This window comes from Liolophura sinensis, chromosome 12 (genome assembly GCF_032854445.1).
Source record: "Liolophura sinensis isolate JHLJ2023 chromosome 12, CUHK_Ljap_v2, whole genome shotgun sequence".
Taxonomy (NCBI): Eukaryota; Metazoa; Mollusca; class Polyplacophora; order Chitonida; family Chitonidae; genus Liolophura; species Liolophura sinensis.
Genome location: NC_088306.1, coordinates 3185655 through 3205694, shown reverse-complemented (window position 1 = coordinate 3205694; position 20040 = coordinate 3185655). Strand labels below are relative to the sequence as shown.

Here is a 20040-nt window from a genome sequence, read left to right as displayed (position 1 = left end):
TTACTCGGGGCACAGTACTTTTCCCCAGACTTAGTGGCCAGTGAGAAACTATTGTTTCAGATATCAGCATTTCATTGGTTGGTTAAGTCGGGGAAAGTACTTTTCTCTGCGTTTACAGAATAGATTTTTTATTCTCCCTCTTTTTGTTCTTTTTCCAAGGCTATAAAGATAAGAATCATAAAACGGTGACAATCTTCTAATATGTAGTTTATAACAAAGTTATAGACAGGTTGACAAAAGCAACACAACTTCAGTTTCAAAAGGCATCCGATGAAAAGAGATATAATTTACGATATGATATGAGGCCGAGAGAATTTTCTAAAACTTTATCTGAGACCATGGTACGTTACAGTACCTTAGTTGTGAGTCTCTCCCGATGAAAAATGTCTAAAATCGATGACATTAAACACATCTGATTCAGGCGGGCTCGGCCCTGTGTATCTTGATACTCATCATCAAAACAGGTCAGTAACTAGCCCATTGAGCCATGTATATGTAGATAATATTTAAGTTTTTGATCAAATATTTGCTCGTGACAATCTGTGCTTCAAACATACGTAAGTGAATGTTTGAAAGTCTTTTCGCCATGATAAGGCAGTAATACTGTCAAAATAACGATACGCCTTCCTTACTTAGAATGCTTAAGGATGATCGTATATGGCGTTTATAAGGTTCAGGTTTCACGCGTCTAGATTAGTTCCACCAGATAAATCAATCATCGGTATGTGATCAATATCAAAACAAAAAGACAGCTTTACGAGTGTGATTTTAGTTTTACCAGCATGACCCATATGAAAAATTCTTGAACCAAAATGTCAAGTTTGAATTTCTATTTTGAAATTACACAAGTAAATATGTTTTATAATTAAAAAAAAACAGCTTACCTGCCTGGACAGCAAAGGCTAGAGATATCAGAGGTGCCGCTTTCAGCAGGTACATTTTCAAAGACTTAACTGTCATGACTGAGCTGTCAGACTCCCGTCAGCGCAGAGTCACCTGCTGGAGATCGCAAGACAGTTCTTATCTTAGTAATTAACAGGTATGTTCACAGGTAAGCTGTAAACTACACGCAAGTGTGAAAATTTGCCCGAGACATACTTAAGCGTCCGCGCATGCACAGGTGTCGCTGTGTGTAGTGATGGCAGTTACATCGCTTTCGGCTGATTCCGGTAAACGAAGTCCACAATACCTACATGTAGGCTATACCTCGGTACCATTTGTCGGCCATTTTTACTGTGCAAACTTACATTGAAATAAATTTACATTATAGTGGCTGGCCGCCATCGTATCAGTGAAATATTCTTGAGTACGGCGTGAAATATCAATTAAATAAGTAAATAAAACAATACATTATACTGCCACGACAATACATACCATCAAGAAATGGTTCCAGATACCCACCATACCACAATATTTTTAAATATCCTTTCATTAAACAAATGTTAAAGGCCGTAAATAACTTTTCACGATCTTTCTTCTGATATTTGGCTAAATTTTATTGTTCTCTTTTCTTTTAAAATAACCACAAAAATCCGATTATATCACATACCTATCTGTGTACGGTATCCGATACGAGCCATCAGATACAAGGTTTTGCATCTAATGATGGCGTCAGCAATCTTTCTCGGACTATTTTGGACTCTCATACCTTGCCTGCATCCTCCTGAACTAGTTTGAGATGTACAACGCTCACTAACGTACGAGCAATAAAATTTCACGGGTGATCCTGCGAGTTCATTCCACGCAGAAATTCAGCGTTGTAGAAAACTGCAGTAATTTTTTTTATTCAACTTATGTTCCGTTTATGTTCCATTTTGACATATGACTTGTTTGTGCTGTTGCTGTGAATCACACAGTAGTGATATTTTGACGTAACCCTCGTGGTGAAAACGTGGTGATATCGTTGAAAACTATGGTTATTTGTCATTAACATCATCAAGAAGAAAATTTTGGGTTATTTTTTAATAAGTTTCAATTAGTTTTAATATCTGTGTTCACTTTCCGTTGCGTAATTTAATATTTATTACGAACTATGTTTGTTTGCGGTTTTAAGAGTGACGTCATCAGGCACTTCGGCGTCATAGTTGAACTTGCAAGTTTGCCCAGATCATTCTCGTTGATTTCGTTGAATAAAAAGGTATATGACAAAGACCTCTTCCGGCTCGGCTGATGCCACAGCCCGACCTCAGACAACTCGATGTTGATACATCATCTCTATGTACTGCACATATCTCTCCACCATAAGAAGCCACAATAACAATCAAGAACTGATAAAGTTTTGACGTCGAAGCCAGTAATTACGTACATGATGCTTTCAAGGCCAGTTACTGGCCCATGAGGGCTTCTACAGCATGGCTAGTGGAAGATAATTTTCCATCAGTGCCAAATCCTCAATGCTGATTTCCCTCTTCACAGCTTTCATACCTCCAATGACTTAAAAATTATTTGTCAGCGATACTTGTGGCTTAGCTTCTTTCGTCTTTGTTTATATATACAGTGGCAGACTTTATTTTCACTTTAACGAACACTTGGATTTAATACGCCTTTGTTGAATGAGTGAATGAATGATTTTGGCTTAACATCACATCGGCAATATTTCAGCCATATCGTGACAAGAACAAGGTGAAAGAGATTTTCGAACGAGGCGATTGAGGTTTTCGATATGGTAGTGAGAACATCAAAAAGGAAACAAAAATGTTCGGACATGTTTAAATCAGATAATAAAAAAGTAAAACAGTTAAAACTCGAAAACCAGCATACTTTGAAAATAGTATATCATGAAATCTATGTGTATATAACTTTTTATTGATAAGAATTTATGACAATTAAAATTTATATTTTATGATATAGGATATGAGTGTGTAGAATCTTTGCCGAACATGGGCAAAGTCTACACAATCAACTAGGATATGTATGATGACGTATAGAGCACCACATCCAGTACACTCTGGGGCAGAACCCCCATCAAGAACAAAAATGTGAGTTAGAAGAGAATGCTCAATACCCTTCGTTAAACTACTTGATCTCTACCAGACATACCCTGAGTATACAAACTAAAGCCAATCACAGGGTGAACACTGTGCAATTTATTATGGACCTGAAGGTCCCATTCACCCTGCCAAAGGCGACGAAAACATTTATTTTTTAGTTTTCTGTGTAAGGTTAATATTTCAAGTATAAAAGGATTTTTAAACTTATTATGCTGTATTGCCAAAAGACAGGAGGGCGAGTCACTGCATATCATTGCCTTCTGGGCACGCCCAGAAGAAACATATGATAAGGCCAGGAGTATAGCTCTGGCTTCGGGCTGAGAAGATTGAAGATGAGGAAGGAAGACGAAGAGAAGAGACTCTCTGTTTTAACAGCAGCACCCGCAACCCTCGCCGAATCTTTTGACTTTCGAATCAGTAACTTGATGTAAGCCTCCACAATATGGTCCCGTATACGAAGACGAAACGGAAGGATCTTGTTAGAACATTTGTTAATTTTATCTACATATGATGGATAGAAAAGACAGTCTTAGGCAAGATTTGTAGCATGAGCTTTTTAGCATTTATAGAGCTTTGTAGCATATTGAAGGCTGAGCTTAATATGTCGGTTATATAAAGAAGGCTCGTGAGTCTCCACGTATAAACGCCCTACTGATGAGACCCCTTTCTTCAAGGAAACATCTTTGACAGTAGAATGCATGCGGGTGCATGGGCCAAAGGCTGACAACCCTTTGATCTAACAACTGGCATCTATGTATTTATCGTCTTTTAGATAGTTTCCTACATTCAGCTGTCTGTAAACTGACTGAAGGCAATTTTGGTAGCGAGTATGACTGATTTTGTAGAGAGCTGAATATAGGCGACCCGGTAAAAGAAATACACTATAGTGAAAGTGACCAGTACAAGACACGGCGTTGGTCATACTGAGCTGGTCCCAGTCGGTTGGGGCTTTGAACCCGCATCTCGTGTGTCAGCAACGTCCCCAACCAGTGCGGGCAGGATAATCGCCAAAAATAGGGATTTGCCCTAACTTGGGAATTTTACGCCATGCTCAAGGACATTTCACTTTTACTACGGCGATCATTATTATGGAAGGAGAAAATCGGGCTTTCTGTCACGGAAAAACCCACGATCATCCGCGGGTTGCTGCCAGATTTCCCACTTGTGACCGAGAGGAAGCATAAGCTGGGCTTGAACTCACAACGACCGCATTGATGAAGGCGCCTGTGGCACTGGTCTGCGCTCAGGCGCTAACCGCTAGGCCACGGAGCTCAACCTCACCATCCCAGCATTTAAAATACACCCATCCCATTTTCCGATGTACGACTGTTTTAGCACTTGTACCTCGTACGCAACCAACTAGATGTTGTGTAAAAAGCAAGATTTTTATTCTGTTGCGAAAATAACATTTGTAATCTGGCATGCGCGTCCTTTTTTTTCTGAAGCCATTGTTTGTTTTCTCGTCTGAGTATGTGACATGTTACACTTCCAGGTTCAATGAGGACCCTGGTCTTGAATATATTATTAACTCATGAGCAATTATCTTAACGAACGACAAAAGTATTTACAGATATTATTTGTAAATACTTTTTCTAAGATGCAAACTATTAAGTATCTCCATCATTAAAAACATCGACAAAAAATGTAACAAAGTCACAACAATTACAAAAAAAGCAAACAGAACGTTAGCTGCTCCAAATATGTGTATAAAAATAAGAAAATGCTCATGTACAGGTAAGCCAAGGCAATATATTAGCACAGAATAAATAGTAATTCATAATAAAAACATTGCTTTGGTTTCTATAGTGAGTACCTTCTAAAGCTGAAAAGAAGATTCGTTATTTAAATGGACAAAGTGACAAATGCTTGACCGAAGGGCAGATAATTGCCGAAGATCATTTACATGCACAGTTAAGGCAATACCCTAAATAAGAAAAATAGACAAGTGGCCGTATTTCTGTTACTGTAACATGTGCATGACCATTTGGTCACTATCAAACTGTGGTCGCATGTGCATGACCATTTGGCCACTATCGAACTGTGGTCGCATGTGCATGACCATTTGGCCACTATCGAACTGTGGTCGCATGTGCATGACCATTTGGCCACTATCGAACTGTGGTCGGTGCTCTAGTTTTATTCTCCATGTTGGAGTCTTTTATATGTGATCCATATGACTATAAAGGGCAACAACTGGACGAAATGCCCAAGTCAAGAATAAACACTTCTGGGTGGGAAATACGCCTGTAAGTACCGCTTCAGTCATAATAAAACGTGTTTCTGGGTAATGTCCTCCTGACTGAAATACGCCTGTAAGTACCGCTTCAGTCGTAATAAAACGTGTTCCTGGGTGATGTCCTCGGGATAATTGTTGGCATTGGAATAAGGGAATCACCGAAGCTATGCAAAAAGTACGTCCTGCTTGTTCTACCACTTAGGGGGCACACCATCCTTCATCCGGAACACAGTCCGAAGAAAAGCAAGCATATATTCCCAAGAAGTTTGACACATTCCTCATAAACGTTTATCGAAAAGAATTCGATGCCAAAAAGTGTAAAACTATACATGTACTCATAGGAAGAGTGACCCACCCCTAAAAACAAAACAAAACAATAAAGAACACAACAAATTTATGTAAATGCACAGTCTCAAAAAGCGTGAAAGTCTAACAGTCACTTTGGTCACTTCCTCTATAAAGTAGCACCAGTAAGTGGATCAAACGGTTGTCTCCCTTGCCCTGCTGACGGTGATAATACCATCGAAGTTGAAAACTATGCATTCTGATTCGCTTAATACCAAACTGAATGACATTCCCACGCAACGACACGATTAAAGTGAACCTCTTTCAACCTCTTTCAATACGGTGAAGTCACGCGCGTCAGCGGGGTGATTGGCCTGTATAAATTCTACCCTTCCGTTTTTGCAGGCAAGATAATAATCTGTAAGTAAAACAAACAAAATTCATAAGCAAATGTGAAAGGCCAAAAATGGTATAATATCGTGGAATAAAGTGGACAATAACCGGTTCTTGTGAAAGTAAGACCGAAATGACGTTTAAACAATTAAGCATACGGAAGAAGAAACGACTTGTCTATTATTGCCATCTAATTAAGAAAAAAGAATGGCCGAAGTCTTTTACGAACATTTTTTTGATAAACACGACGTCAGCAAATACCCTGATGTTTAACCCTGGAATGCTTCACATATAGGAGGGCGACCAAGGACAAAAAATCAGAGAGCCAGAGAAAACCACCGGTCTGTGGCCTCAGGATGACAGACAAAATCCTGATAGGTTGTTACAATAAAAAATAACAATAAACCCAAGTCATTCACTTTGTTTTTCTGCACATTCCAGTACAATCTTTCTGGGGGAACCAGTTTCTATTACATGAACTCGAAAGAAGCGAGAGTCCACATTTCTCGGAGACCATCCACTTCCGGCAGGCTGAAAACAAGAAAATGATAAAAATGTTAAAAGGCGCATGTACGGAAACCGGCATGGTCTCAAACAGAAAGCGCGTCTCAACCTTAATAACTGAAGAAACAATACGCGTATAGTGATCTAATGGTCTCGTGGAGAATTGTGTCCATCACAAGTAGCCACACTTTAATTAGACAATGTGTACAAAGTACAAATTTCGTCATTACAGGAAATGGAAAAGTTATACTCACTCACCATAAAACAAATGTTAAAATGAAAGTGAAACTTTTGGAACTTTGTTTCAGTCACATAAATAAATGAATAAACAGAAAATTCTCACCTTCAGCTTTACACCGTTTTCCCCAGATTCCGCGTATCTGTCTCCACATTTCAAAACATAGAAAAAGTGAATATGGCCAGTGCTCAAGTGATATGCTTCCACTATAAACCGCTCAAAGGTATCTAAAAAACATATCATGCAGCTTTTAAGTTTTTGTAACAAAATTTATAAAACTAAACTATATGTCATTTATTTATTTATTTTGTTACTGATTTTGTGGAGGATTTCTCCGTAAAATTGTGTAGTATTAATCCACCTGTTGAAAGAGACATTCGTATACCAGCTGTCAACCAATACGGACGCTACAGGTCAATAATCACAAAGGCCCATTCCCAAAACGACGTATAATACAAACCCTCAAAGAACTAAGAAAGTATATAAAGTACGAAATAGAACGGAATCATGCAAACAAAAGAAGTCTACAGTTTTCAAAGATGTTGGAAACACGCAAGTTATGTTCTAGGCGACTGAGTGAATCAGTATTCAAATAGTGTACCATGCTAGAATATCAGTTGTCGCTAACAAAATATGTATCTCAGTTCCGCTTTAATTGCAATTGTTCGTATCTCCAGAGTGGCGATCTAATTTAATACGATGAATATACAGCTCCTAGCCGGGGTTAAGCGCATAGAGACACAATCATGTGTAACGAGTAACGGCACAGAAAAGGCACTTTCTTTAATCACAAATTGATTAAACTGATTTGATATATAAGTGCAGATCTCTGTTGGCAGACTTCAATATTAGGCTGGTGTTAGTTGATTCACATTTATATTAGGCTGATTTTTATTGACAGACCTTCTGTATCAGGGTGATTTCTCTTGGCCAACAATCTGCTAACATACTGCTTATTTTCATTCATTGGTCTTCTGTGTTAGGCTGGTCTCTCTTAAATGGCATTTTATGATGGGCGGATTTCTTTTCATTTACATCTTATATTAGACAAATTCTTATTTACTGATATTTCATATTTGGCTGATTTTTATTGAATCCCATTTTATACTGGACTAATTTTCATGGTGTTCTATGTGAGGATGATCTATCTTGAAAGACACTGTATATGTTTGGCTGATTTCTATTTATTCACATTCTACATTTAGCTAATTTCTATTTAGTCACATTCTACATTTAGCTAATTTCTATTTATTCACATTCTACATTCAGCTGATTTTAATCAAGATTCACATTCTATATATGGCTGATGTCTTTTAATTCAAATTCAACATTTGGTCAATTTTTATTGATTCAAATTCTATATTTAGCTGATATTTATTGATTGATATCATATATATGGCTGATTTCTTCTTTATATTTGCCTGATTTCTATTAATTCACATTGTATATTTTTGCTGATTTCTGTTCGTTACATTCTATATTTGCCTGATATCTACTTATTCTCTTTTTTATACTTGCCTGATTTTTACTGATTCACATTCTATATTTGGTTGATTTCTAGTCATTGACATTTTATATTTTAATACTGATTTCTTTTGATTCAAATTCTGTATTAGGGTGACTTCTATTCACTTTCTATATATTAGGTGAATTTCTGTTACTGTTGAGCCATACAAGTGAAAACCAATTTTTTGGAAGACAAAAACATTTTTTTTTTCAGAAGAGAAAAGATTACATGGTGAAAAAAAGAGCTTTGAAAGTCAGGGCCCCAAGAGTATCAACAAATCACAGGCTATTGCCATCACAACCCCAGTATGGCAGCCATAGGCCAGTGTCCCTCACTATTAGCTACATAATTTGACTAGGGTCTTACCATGAGATAAATAACTTGTATTTCAAACCAAGGACAAGGACTACAATGGACCTGATCGTCTACCCAGATCAATTCCAATATGTTTAAATCTATGTGTCAAAACAGACATTCGTATACCAGCCGTCAACCAATAAAGACGATCCAGGTCAATAATGGCAAGGCCAATTTCCAAAAACGACGTACAACACAAACGAACTAACATTCTCAGGTGCCACGCTACAGTGATTATGAGCTACATGTACTTGTACGTCTTTGCTTGACGAGCATAACTAGGTCTATACAGAAACAATGCCGTGCGAAAAGAACAAAATAGTACACCGCTATAGACCGACTTGTTTAGGCGTAATTCATTGCTCATTATCGAGACAGGTTTTGAATAAACAGATTTCAAACAGGCATATATGTACAAAATGAAAAGAAAATAAAGAATACAGCATGCAGCGCCGGCCTTAAATATTTGACTTCTGTAAGTGTCAACTGCACCAGTTAAATGTGAGACATTATTCGAATACAAATGTGCTTGATCCAGCCACAGTAGAACTAAAGCGGGCTATACGTGCGTCAGGACCAAAGGCTCAAAGGCCCAAATGTTGCGGATGGTCCCCCGGGCTCTGTCCGGTTTCCATCCACTATAATGCTGGCTCCCGTCGTATAAGTGAAATATTCTTGAGTATTCTTGATTCTTCAATCAAATAGTAATAACGGCAATGACGATCAGGAGTGTAGCTCTCCACACATAGACGGGTTTATAGCCTATCCGCTGGTGCCGCTATTTCATTTATGATTGGCCAGTTAAGTCAAAGTCCCCAACTTTACAAATCGTTACATGCAGAGAAAAGATTTTCTTTTTCAAAAAACATTTCTCCCACCATCTCAGTTATTTTCTTTTCCAAAAAAATTTGTTTCATAATGTCTCATTTACGGTTCCCTACTTACGTGTATTGGTGTCAAGGATTTCTACATAGGCCTACTCACATTCTTCGGGTGGCCGCACCTCAGTAACTAATTCATCTCCACTCCAGCAAACAACATTGTCTCTGTGGAAGATGTTTATCTGTTTAGATTCCACCTCTTCCTTACGCAACACAAGGTAGCTTCCTTTAGCGGTTGAATATACAATACTTGTCCGCGACGCACGGATCGTCCCCTCTGTAACAACAACGAAAATAAAAGGTAAATTTTAAAAGCTGCATAGGCCTGCATGTAAATGGAAGCGGTACTATTAATTTTCAAAATGTTAGCATTGGCTTCTTTGAATAATAAACGCACTAAGCTGATTAGTGTACTTAGGCAACGGAAAAGGGTGTTCATGGAGTGGTTGATAGCGCTACACGCTTATGGCCCTTTCAACCACTCAGCTCTCAGTTTCAGTAGCGGCGTTATGGTATAGCCCCAGCAGTGTGGTGTTGTTGGTGGTAATACCGAAGGACAAGTTAACACTGTTTTAATTTCTAAACAATTCAGGTGGATACATATTGATGTTTCACAATAAGCGGTTTGCCATGCTCATGTGGCCGTTATCTCTCCATCGGCTATTTGTTTAAGAGGGCTTGCATTCCACCAATATGGCGCGCCTATCTCTACACCTCTGAAAGTTCGATAGTAAAGGTCAAAGCTCACTCCTCTTTCCTGTGACTAAAAAACGGAATTCTGCAAACCTAAAAACCTTACCTATGACTTCTACTTTAGCTTGGATCTCTAGGTATTCGAACATTTCGCCCTCTACAAGTCGACGAAGCAACTAAAATAAAAGACGAGTCCCTGATTAAGTAAAAGATTGCGAGGTTTAAAACTGATTAACCGATGGGTAAATGATTGATGTTATGTTTCGTTGATTTAACATAAGCTTAGGAGTTAACCGACGGATTATTGACTGACACGTAAGAAGACAAGAACAACGGCACTTTCTAAGACATTTGAATGTTTAATGTGATGTAACTTTTCTTGTTTTTATGTCATTACGATAATTTTAATTTCTATTATTTCACCTCATTTTCCTTAAAGCACATTTTTATTTGCCATATCTCTTGGTAAACATCACAAATGTGTTTTTACTGACGAAATTCTCTCACCAACGTGACATTGCCGCTCTTCAGCGTACGAGATATCTTCATTTTCACCTGTTGCTGATTCACCCGCGTGACAACCTCCTTGTTAATCATCAGGATTTCGTCATTCTCTCTGTGAACACAATCCTTTCCTGATTAACACATTGACAGCATAATTTAACGATACAATAAAGAACTGAATAAATAGGCGGATGGATAAATAAATGTGCTATGAACGGGTCGATGTATGAATAAATGAATTGAAAAGAGTATGTAGATGGATGGAATGATGTGGAACAGGGTGGAAGGGGGAATAATAGGACCGATGGGTGAATGGAAGGAAAGATGGATGGATTAAAGGGCAGATGGGTGAGCTGAAGATAAGATGGGTGGATGAACGGATAGATAGTGGAACGAGAGGAAAGATGGATGGATGAACGGATAGATAGTGGAACGGAAGGAAACATGAATGGATGAAAGGACAGATAGTGAAACAGAACAAAAGATGGATGGATGAAAGGAGAGATAGAGGAACGGAAGAAAAGATGGATGGATTAATGGAAAGGTAATGGTAAGGAAGGAAAGACAGATGGATGAACGGAAAGGTAGTGGTATGGAAGGAAAGACAGATGGATTAACGGAAAGCTAGTGGTACGGAAGAAAAGACAGATGAGAGGAAAAGATGATGGATGAACGGAGGGATAGAGGAACAAACAATCGTGTGAACGGATGGGCGGATGGTTTATAGCTGAAGATACAGAATCCCAAGCGGGTGACCTAGACAAAGGGAGAGAACTCCAGCATGTAGAAGGTCAAAGTGACGAGAGTCCGGATACGGAAACAACGCCATCTGCTGTCTTTTCTAACACCGTAACTGGACTTATTATTATGGACTTACTCGATTCCGAGTTCTCTTGCCACTGTGTTGTCTTGGTTTATGCCAGGGTATTTAAGTAAATGGAACCACCTGTTCCTGTTGGGGTCCTTGTAGCTGTGGAGGTCGCACCCGAAGGGTTCATATCCAGTGGACTTCTGCACACCGAGTCTGACGGAGTCACACTTTTCAAGTGATCTGAGGTCATTCTGAAAAAAAAAACTCGCAAAGTGACATATTGCCGAAGGAAATGGATATTTTTTGAGTTGGTTCAGGTAAATACAAAATGGGTTGCACTGACTCTTAACTACACACCTTAGGCTTATATGTTTGGAAAAATTGCCGGTTGTGGTTGGGAAGGGCGGTTGAGGTCTGATATTTGAATTTTACCGTCGTTAATACTACTAAGGGGAGGTAGCCCAGTCAAAAAGTCAACCTTCGGCCATGATACTAAATACCGGGGCTGCAGTGAGTGGTTGGTCGTAGAGAAACTCCGGATAAAATTGAACATTCGAATATCCACTCAAAGGTAGACCCATGTCAGTAGACATTTGGAAGTCTTAACTTCATATAGATTACGTTTAAAATTAGCAGGACAATTTTTTGTTGCCTTCTCTTTGATGTGATTAGCTGTTCAATCTGTTGATCTGTCCCTCCTCTGTGATGACGTTCAGTGAGCAAACTGATAGCGCATTATTAACACAGTGCTGGAGGACAATCGACATTTGAGTCTGGGCCGAATCGCCATGTCGCTGGAAAAATTCACTCTGTTGTATACTTACATCTTTCGTAAACAACATATCCTTCAACTTCTGGACAAGGCCAGTGATGGTGTCTGTCGAATCCGTGGAAGGTGAACCATCTAGGGACGGGTCAGGGTGGCACCTAAGGAGGGGGTGATCACCGAGTTGCGGGTTTAGATCAAATCTCGAATCCTGCCGAAACAATTGATATTCAATGCTCTCTCGGGAACAATGACCTTGCTGCCCACGCTCAACGTGGCACGTGCAAACGTGCCTTGGGCTGTTGGTGTCCAAGTCAGCCGGTGTCTCCAGTTTACGCTGGCGCCTGAGAGTAGGTGGCTGTTCCGCCTCAGTGTCGTCCAGTGGCAGAGAGTTTTGGCTTCTTTGACACAACAGTTCATTTTGAACTGATTGACTATATTGATGAACTGCGTCCTGGCCTATCATCTGTGCTGAGTTCTGAAAGTTTAGATATTTCCTGTTTTATTTAAACGGATTTACCGTGGGTCACTGTTTATCTACCGAGTAACAATATAAATAAATAAATGGCTGTAATTAACTCCTAGCACTCCGATTTCTTCCATCCATAAAAATAACTGCCGTAAAGCGTAGGTGAAAAAGTCATGAGTACATTGTTAAACGTCAAACAATTACTTGGAATAACACAGCAGGCCTATCGAGGATCAGGTGTGACTCGTTTCGACTGTTAGATCCTTGACCAATAAGGTCATGTGACAGAATCCAGATGTCACTGCTTCGATGTTGTCGTTGATCAGCGGGTTTAATTGTTAAATACCTGTCTAAGGTCGGTGGTTTACTCCAGATACTCCGCTTTCCTCCGTCAGTAAAGCTGACTGACATTATATAAGTGAATATTCTTGAGCATGGCGTTAAACAGGAATCAAATGAATATATTATATTAAATCAATTAAAAGTTAGATAAATAAATAAATAAGAGTACCGAATCTATGGAGCCATCCGGTTTGTCTTGTACTGTCTCCATCTGTTTGATAATGCAATTGTCAGACCTAATACCCGGCATTACATGCCATGCGCATCTTTCTTCCCCAGCCAGTAGCTGTATATATACCTGTGATTGAAAGTTATTTGCCCGAGTAAGTATATGCAATCATAAATGCCTAAGGTTTAACAACGCATCACCTGATTATCACGGTATTTGTCAGTGAACATTCACATGTCTGCAGCGTGTCACGTGATCACATTCCACATCACGTGGTTGTAAAAAAAAAGGACATAATCCTTGGGCCCGGTTGTCCAAAACTTGGTTTAAGACTTAGTACCAGATTTAACTTTAAGCAAGGTCTTTAAGTTTGTCCCCCCAAAAAACTGTGTATTATTATATTACATATGTACTAAAACCACTGATGTTACACTTTGACTTAATATAGGTATTAGCTAACACACTTTCGAACAACTGGGTCTAGGTGGTTTACCTTACCCATCCACCGAGACGCCCAGATAGAGGCCACCTTACAGTCTAGCCAAGGTATGAAGAAGGCCTGTTGCATCGGGTGACGCCATAAACATTCCAGAATAGAAGTGCTTTCGTGAACAGTGGAAATGAAGAACACCCCAATCGGTTAAAACCAGCTCAGTAACAAAAGGTTACACCATTGTATCTGCCGACAGTAACAAAAGGTTACACCATTGTATCTGCCGACAGTAACAAAAGGTTACACTACTGTATCTGCCAACAGTAACAAAAGATTACACTACTGCATCTTCTAACAAACTCTTTTTCTTGTCATTTTTTTAAATAACAAGCTTTCCCAACAGGTTTATACCGTTTATCAAGTTTAACATTATCAGTTAGAAAAAAATATTTAATTTGCAATAATAGGGACGCGTATAGGTTGTGGTGGTAGTTTGGGCAGTTACACGTATTTATGTACCGTGTACCGTAATGTATACAAGATTATATACTTCAGAGTCACGTCACTACACTCAAATAATTGCTACCGTTTAACATGTTCAAAGTATTCTTATTTCTGAAAAAAAAAAATCCTTTGCTTCATAAATACATGGATTTCTTTCATGTCTACATTTAGAATGCAATATAAATGAAATCATTTATCTTCTAACTTGGATGAACTTATTTCTTAAACAGAGTGGTTTCAAGTTTTAATTTTACATCATCAACATTATAAAGCGGCCTTATTATCAGTTGCGGGATAAACATGTTTAAATGTGTCACAATTCAAAATTAAGCACATTTATTATCTGTTGGATACAGATGCTAATCACGCGATTATAATGTTAAACATCTATTTTTTTCTCAGAGCACCTCAAATCATATATAATACAAAGAGAATGAGTAAAGCTCTTTTCTTCAGTGAAGTTCTGATATGCTCTTCCATGACAGCCTGCGGGCTCACGTCAGACAAACGCTTAAAGCCGGGTGGAGCTGGCAGTGCGTACAGCCCAGCACGGGAGATGATGCCCCAGGCTGTGTAAAACTCACAGAACACCGTAGCTCAGCATGCAGTTATAAACATCAGTGCATTTTTTTCTGTATATTGTTGTAAACTAATTCTCCACTGTGTCAGGGAGTGTTTACGTTGATACTCTGAGGCTATCAAATGAACAATTAGAATATAACCCTACCTGAGGTAACTTGACAAGAGGCCAGGTTTTACCTGTTACTTATGGCCGTTTTCCAGTTGTATTACATTATCGTCGCTGCCCTGGTTTTACTTGTTATGCTCTTGCCCTTTATATTTGTATTGCATTTAATATACCGAGTTAGTATAGCTACAATTCAAAACGATTCAGCTGCTTTCCACAACTTTCCGTTCTACTCACAACAGTATCAACAAAGTGGCACATCACTGTTTTTTTTTGTCTACGCACATTTGCAGCAAAATATGTAATATAATATATATATATATATATATATATATATATATATATATATATATATATATATATATATATATATATATATATATATATATATATATATATATATATATATATATATTTGTACAACGGAAATATATGTACAACGGAAATTGTATGTACAACGCAAATGAAAATCATATCTGGACATACCCTGGATGTAACCATGGAAACGGACACATACATTGTCTTAAGGACAAGAACCAGTAATAAAGGCAGAACACTGTGAATATAAAACCTTATAATAAAAAGTGAAATAAATATCTCAAATACCATATTCACTTAATCTAGTTTATTTTACGAGCCCTTAATAAATATTACAAATCCCATATTCACTTAGTCTAGTTTATTTTATGAGCCCTTAAAAAATATCACAAATCCCATATTCACTTAGTCTACTTTATGGGGCTGTACTAAATAACATTGGATCTTAACGTCCCCTGTGCATTTGTGATCATGAACTTGTTACTGCCTCTTGTGAACAGAAAGTTCAGATATGTTAAGAGACAATTTCAGGGCGTTTTGTGCACTTATATAATTTAACGTTTGAGATTAAACAATATTGGTTAGGTTGACCAATTTCAGGTGTACACAAAAGGTATAATCTAATCAATTTAAACAGAAAAGTGCCCTCAGAATATGCTTTCATAAACATCCTGTAAATTTACGAGAAAGTTGAATTACAGGAACAAAGGTTAACAGCAGTATATTCTGAATTGTTCAGCATTACTTTCACTGAGTGAACATCACCCAGTCACGCGTGACATGATCACGTTAAAGTCATACCTTCTTACCTGGATTACTGCGATGGTGTCAATGGTCTGTCACAATGAGACGTTCGTATTGTAGTATCTGTTTCGAGAGAACAAACCGATGTGGAGTATGTGGGCCGCTCGTATGTCTTATATACACATATATATCTGGGTATTTTAGCCTAGATAATGCTTGTTCCGGGACTGGAGGCAAGACCGGATGACATGACAATATAAATAGGCTAATCGAGTCACGTGACATCTCCCTAAACAGTGCATCGTCCTAGTTTTGTCGGTCGAAGAACAACAGGAAGCTATGAAGAGACACGTTGTGGAGTATATGACAAAGTTCAACCAGTGAGAAGTATGTGAAAATGACAACGTAAATGATGCCATTTCAAATCGATCGAACTTGTGGATCAGACAAAAGTAATTATAATAATAATAACTCAAAATGGCCAACAGATCACATGTCTCAGGTCACACAAATTTTTACTCGCCAATGTTCATCAAGAGGACTACGACAGAACTAAGTTTTGCGGAATTCTGTTTGAACACTTTTAGCTATACAACATTTTCAATTTTGAAAATATAAAAAATGGTCATTTTTACTGGCATTTACTACTCTCGGTTTGCTGACGTGAATGACATGATGTAAGAATACACCTCTGGCTTCATCGATTAAGGAGATATACCCACTTCCGGTTTGGAGGTTGTCACTACCGGTTTTACAAAAATTGCCCAAAATTCTCAAAAATGCATCAGATAGGACTATTTACCTGACATCATCCGCAAGAGTGTAGAAATTATTAGCAAAAAATGAACTTTTTGGTTTGGTATAAAATCCAATATGGCCTGAATGGCATAAATCCTTAAGTAAATACGGAAATATATATTGTACCCCTTATTCATTCACATTTACAAAATCGTATGTTCGAGAATTGTCAACACGCACTGGAATATACCGCTACTTGTTTGAGTGGGCGATTTAAACCATTTGTCCTTTTCTCTGCGAAAGTCTTGTGACGGTTCCGACTGAAAGTCGCAGCCAGTGTCAACAATACTTATTACCAATCGTTTTCTGAGTTCATTTATTTATATGATTTTCGACATCCATCACCAAGTCCTCATCGACATCCATCACAAACAATCTCTCAAATCCAGGGTCCAAGGTCCCCTAAATTACACAGAATTATCGATATTGCTGAATGGATTATAGATATCGATAACTATTTGTCACAATTCATTTTTCGCTATCGATAGATGATTCGTCTATATCAATAAATAATATCAATAATTCATTTATTGATATCGATGATTCATTTACCCTGTCAATAAATAAGATTGTTTAGGCATAACGATAAATCATTTATCAATATGGATACATCACTTAGCAATATCGACAAAAGAATTATCGATGTCGATGAATGATGTATCGATCAGATAAGTCTCAAATGAATATCAATATTGAAGATCACTTCGGTGGCATAATGATTAGAGCGTCCCCCTCGAAATCGGGTAGAGCGTCCACTTTGGGACCGGTAGATCCAGGATCAATCCTTGATCGAGTCACACCTAAGACTTTAAAAGAGGAAATTGTAACTTCCTCGCTTGGCCTTCAGCATGAAGGGGATAGTGCAACGACTGGTTGACCCGTATCAGTATAATGGCTCGGGTGGGGCGGCTTACTTGCCTTCGGTAAGTCGTCTCAGTTGAAGCAGCACTAAGTAAAAGAGCGGTGGAAATCCGTCGTGCAACAAGGAGGCACATTAGACGTATATGCACCCTAATGATTCCTTCGTCGTCCTATGACTGAAAAATTGTTGAGTACGACGTTAAACCCCAAGCACTCACTCTCTCAGTCGAAATCGGGAGACCAGGGATCAAACCTTGGGATACCAAAGACTTTAAAAATGGAACTTGTTGCTGTCTCGCTTGGCACTCAGCATCTTGAGAGTACAGCACGAAAAACAGGGCAGGCTGGCCCGAGGTCAGTATAATGTAACTGGGTGGGGCGACATGTCCGGTGTCTACGGTACGATACTTCAGTGGTGACTGCGTTTTAGGACTCGCCCTGCCACAAGAAGACAGTATATGTACACACATGTAATGTCTGAAAATTTTGTTTTTACCTGATATGATTTATGAGTTACAAACACAGCATATGAGTTGATCACGGGTGAATTCCACGTATTACATTGGCGTATAACCACACACACACGGATCTTCATCCAATTGGGCTATGTGGGTTACCCTCGAAGTTATGTATGTTATGTCCGTGTTTGTCAGGGCAGACCGCACTTAAGCTTGTGTGTTGCCTGACCTACAAACATTGCCGTAAATACTCCTCACTGAATCAAGGGTTATACAGCACATAATCAAAAATGGAGCAAGTTGTTCAATGCTTATACTCATTCTCTGCACGGGGCTACCTCGTGGAGAAAACACGTGGAAATATAAAACGTAAATCTCTGTAGAAAAAGTCTTCTCATCAGGTGTTGACATGTTTGGTTGATTGATTGACTGACTGATGTTCAACCCTGTATACTCAAGGTGTTTTAATATAAAGTATTAAGTCAAACACATTTAGAGCCATGCCATTTGGTTTGAGTGATAAAAGTATTCAAAGATGTGATGCTATTTTGTGTGACTTATTACTGCGATCCGGAAGTATTACGCTACATCGGTATATAATAACTATACTAAATTACTATTACTATGTAAATATCCGGGTACATTTCGCCGAAGAAATATTTGGGTAGCCTGGAAATTTTTTAAAAACCAAAAACCAAACAAAAAAAAAAAATAGGTCTAAAGTATACGGACGTAACTTGACATCTGTGCTAGATATAAAATGCGTTTTCTGCCGACATTGACGCAGTGTACATTTCACTTATACCAGGGAATAAATCGTAATTACTTGTTCAAATTACGCAATTACGCCATTACGAAGAAAGTATGTTATTTCCTCGAACTTGTGTGACATTTAAATTGTACAGCATTCTCCCCTAATATCGCAGTGTATGATTGTTCGACATCACGGGAGAATACTGACCAGCAGAGTTTTCCCCCTAATGTCGCAGTGTATGATTGTTCGACATCACGGGAGAATACTGACCAGCAGAGTTTTCCCTCTAATGTCGCAGTGCATGATTGTGCGACATTATGGGAGAGGACTGACCAACAGAGTTCTACCCTAATGTCGCAATGTATGATTGTGCGACATTACGGGAGAGGACTGTCCAACAGAGCTCTACCCGAATGTCGCTATGTATGATAGTACGATATTAGAAAAGAGGGGGCTGAACGACAGAGGTCTCCCCTAAGGTCAGAATGTATGATTGTGTGATATTAGGGGAGAGAACTGATCAACATAGCTTTCCCCTAATGCCGCAATGTATGACTATACCATAGTAGAAGAGAGGACTACACAACATAGATCTCTTCAGTAAGGTTATAGTGTATGATTATGGGATGTTATATGAGAGGGCTGAACAACAGAGCTCTCTGTTAACGTCGCTAAGTATGCTAGAACAGCAGAGCTCTCCTGTAATATCGCAACGTACGATTAAACGATATTATGGGAGACAACAGTACAACAGTTGCCATGTTTGATCAACCGATATTATACGAGACAACAGTACAACAGAGCTCTCCTCTAATGTTGCCATGTTTGATCAACCGATATTATACGAGACAACAGCACAACAGAGCTCTCCTCTAATGTTGCCATGTTTGATCAACCGATATTATACGAGACAACAGCACAACAGAGCTCTCCTCTAATGTTGCCAGGTTTGATCAACCGATATCATAGGAGACAACTGTACAACAGAGCTCTCCTCTAATGTCGCAACGTATGATTAAGCCATGTTTTGGGAGAAAACTGTACAACAGAACTCTCCTCTAATGTTACAATGTTTGATTAAGCGACATTATGGGAAAAAACTGCACAACAGAGCTCTTCTATAATGTCGCAATGTATCATTAAACGATATTATGGAAAAAAATTGTAGAGCAGAGCTTTCCTCTAATGTCGTAACGTCTGATTAAACGATATTTGTGAGAAAACTCTAAAATTATGTATAAATGTATAAACTCTAAATATTATGTATACAATAATAAAAGATCCTATTCCTACTCGACTCCAACCGATTTACAAATTTGCTGATGATTTAAAATCTT

The 20040-nt window shown here is 38.5% G+C and overlaps 1 protein-coding gene across 8 annotated transcripts; it reads right to left on the bottom strand.

The window, feature by feature from the left end:
• Nucleotides 1–2760: 2760 nt before the first annotated feature.
• On the bottom strand, nt 2761–18065 carry LOC135479551 (uncharacterized). 8 transcript variants are annotated; one of them, XM_064759438.1, is made up of 12 exons: nt 17988–18055; nt 15898–15955; nt 13639–13747; nt 13146–13274; nt 12224–12643; nt 11466–11650; nt 10592–10700; nt 10191–10260; nt 9495–9668; nt 6752–6873; nt 6324–6435; nt 2761–5929 (listed from the first exon to the last, which is right to left on the bottom strand). In XM_064759438.1, exons 3-12 carry the CDS (start codon nt 13711–13713, stop codon nt 5820–5822), a joined length of 1506 nt encoding a protein of 501 aa, XP_064615508.1. In that variant the 5' UTR covers nt 13714–13747; nt 15898–15955; nt 17988–18055; the 3' UTR covers nt 2761–5819. The 8 variants fall into 8 exon arrangements, with proteins under 8 accessions (XP_064615508.1, XP_064615506.1, XP_064615510.1 ...); XM_064759436.1 differs by having other exon boundaries at nt 13639–13824; nt 17988–18003; XM_064759440.1 differs by lacking the exon at nt 13639–13747 and having other exon boundaries at nt 17988–18065.
• Between the last annotated feature and the right edge of the window lie 1975 nt (nt 18066–20040).

What these genes read in the sequence shown, in the direction of transcription:
- LOC135479551 (XM_064759438.1), bottom strand. Translation starts at nt 13,713, where the DNA reads ATGCAACAGGCCTTCTTCATACCTTGGCTAGACTGTAAGGTGGCCTCT. An exon ending in AGCTAAAGTAGAAGTCATAG is followed by an intron (nt 9,669 to 10,190) that starts GTAAGGTTTTTA and finishes TTGTTGTTACAG; the next exon opens with AGGGGACGATCCGTGCGTCG. An exon ending in GGAATGTGCAGAAAAACAAA is followed by an intron (nt 5,930 to 6,323) that starts GTGAATGACTTG and finishes TTTTACTTACAG; the next exon opens with ATTATTATCTTGCCTGCAAA.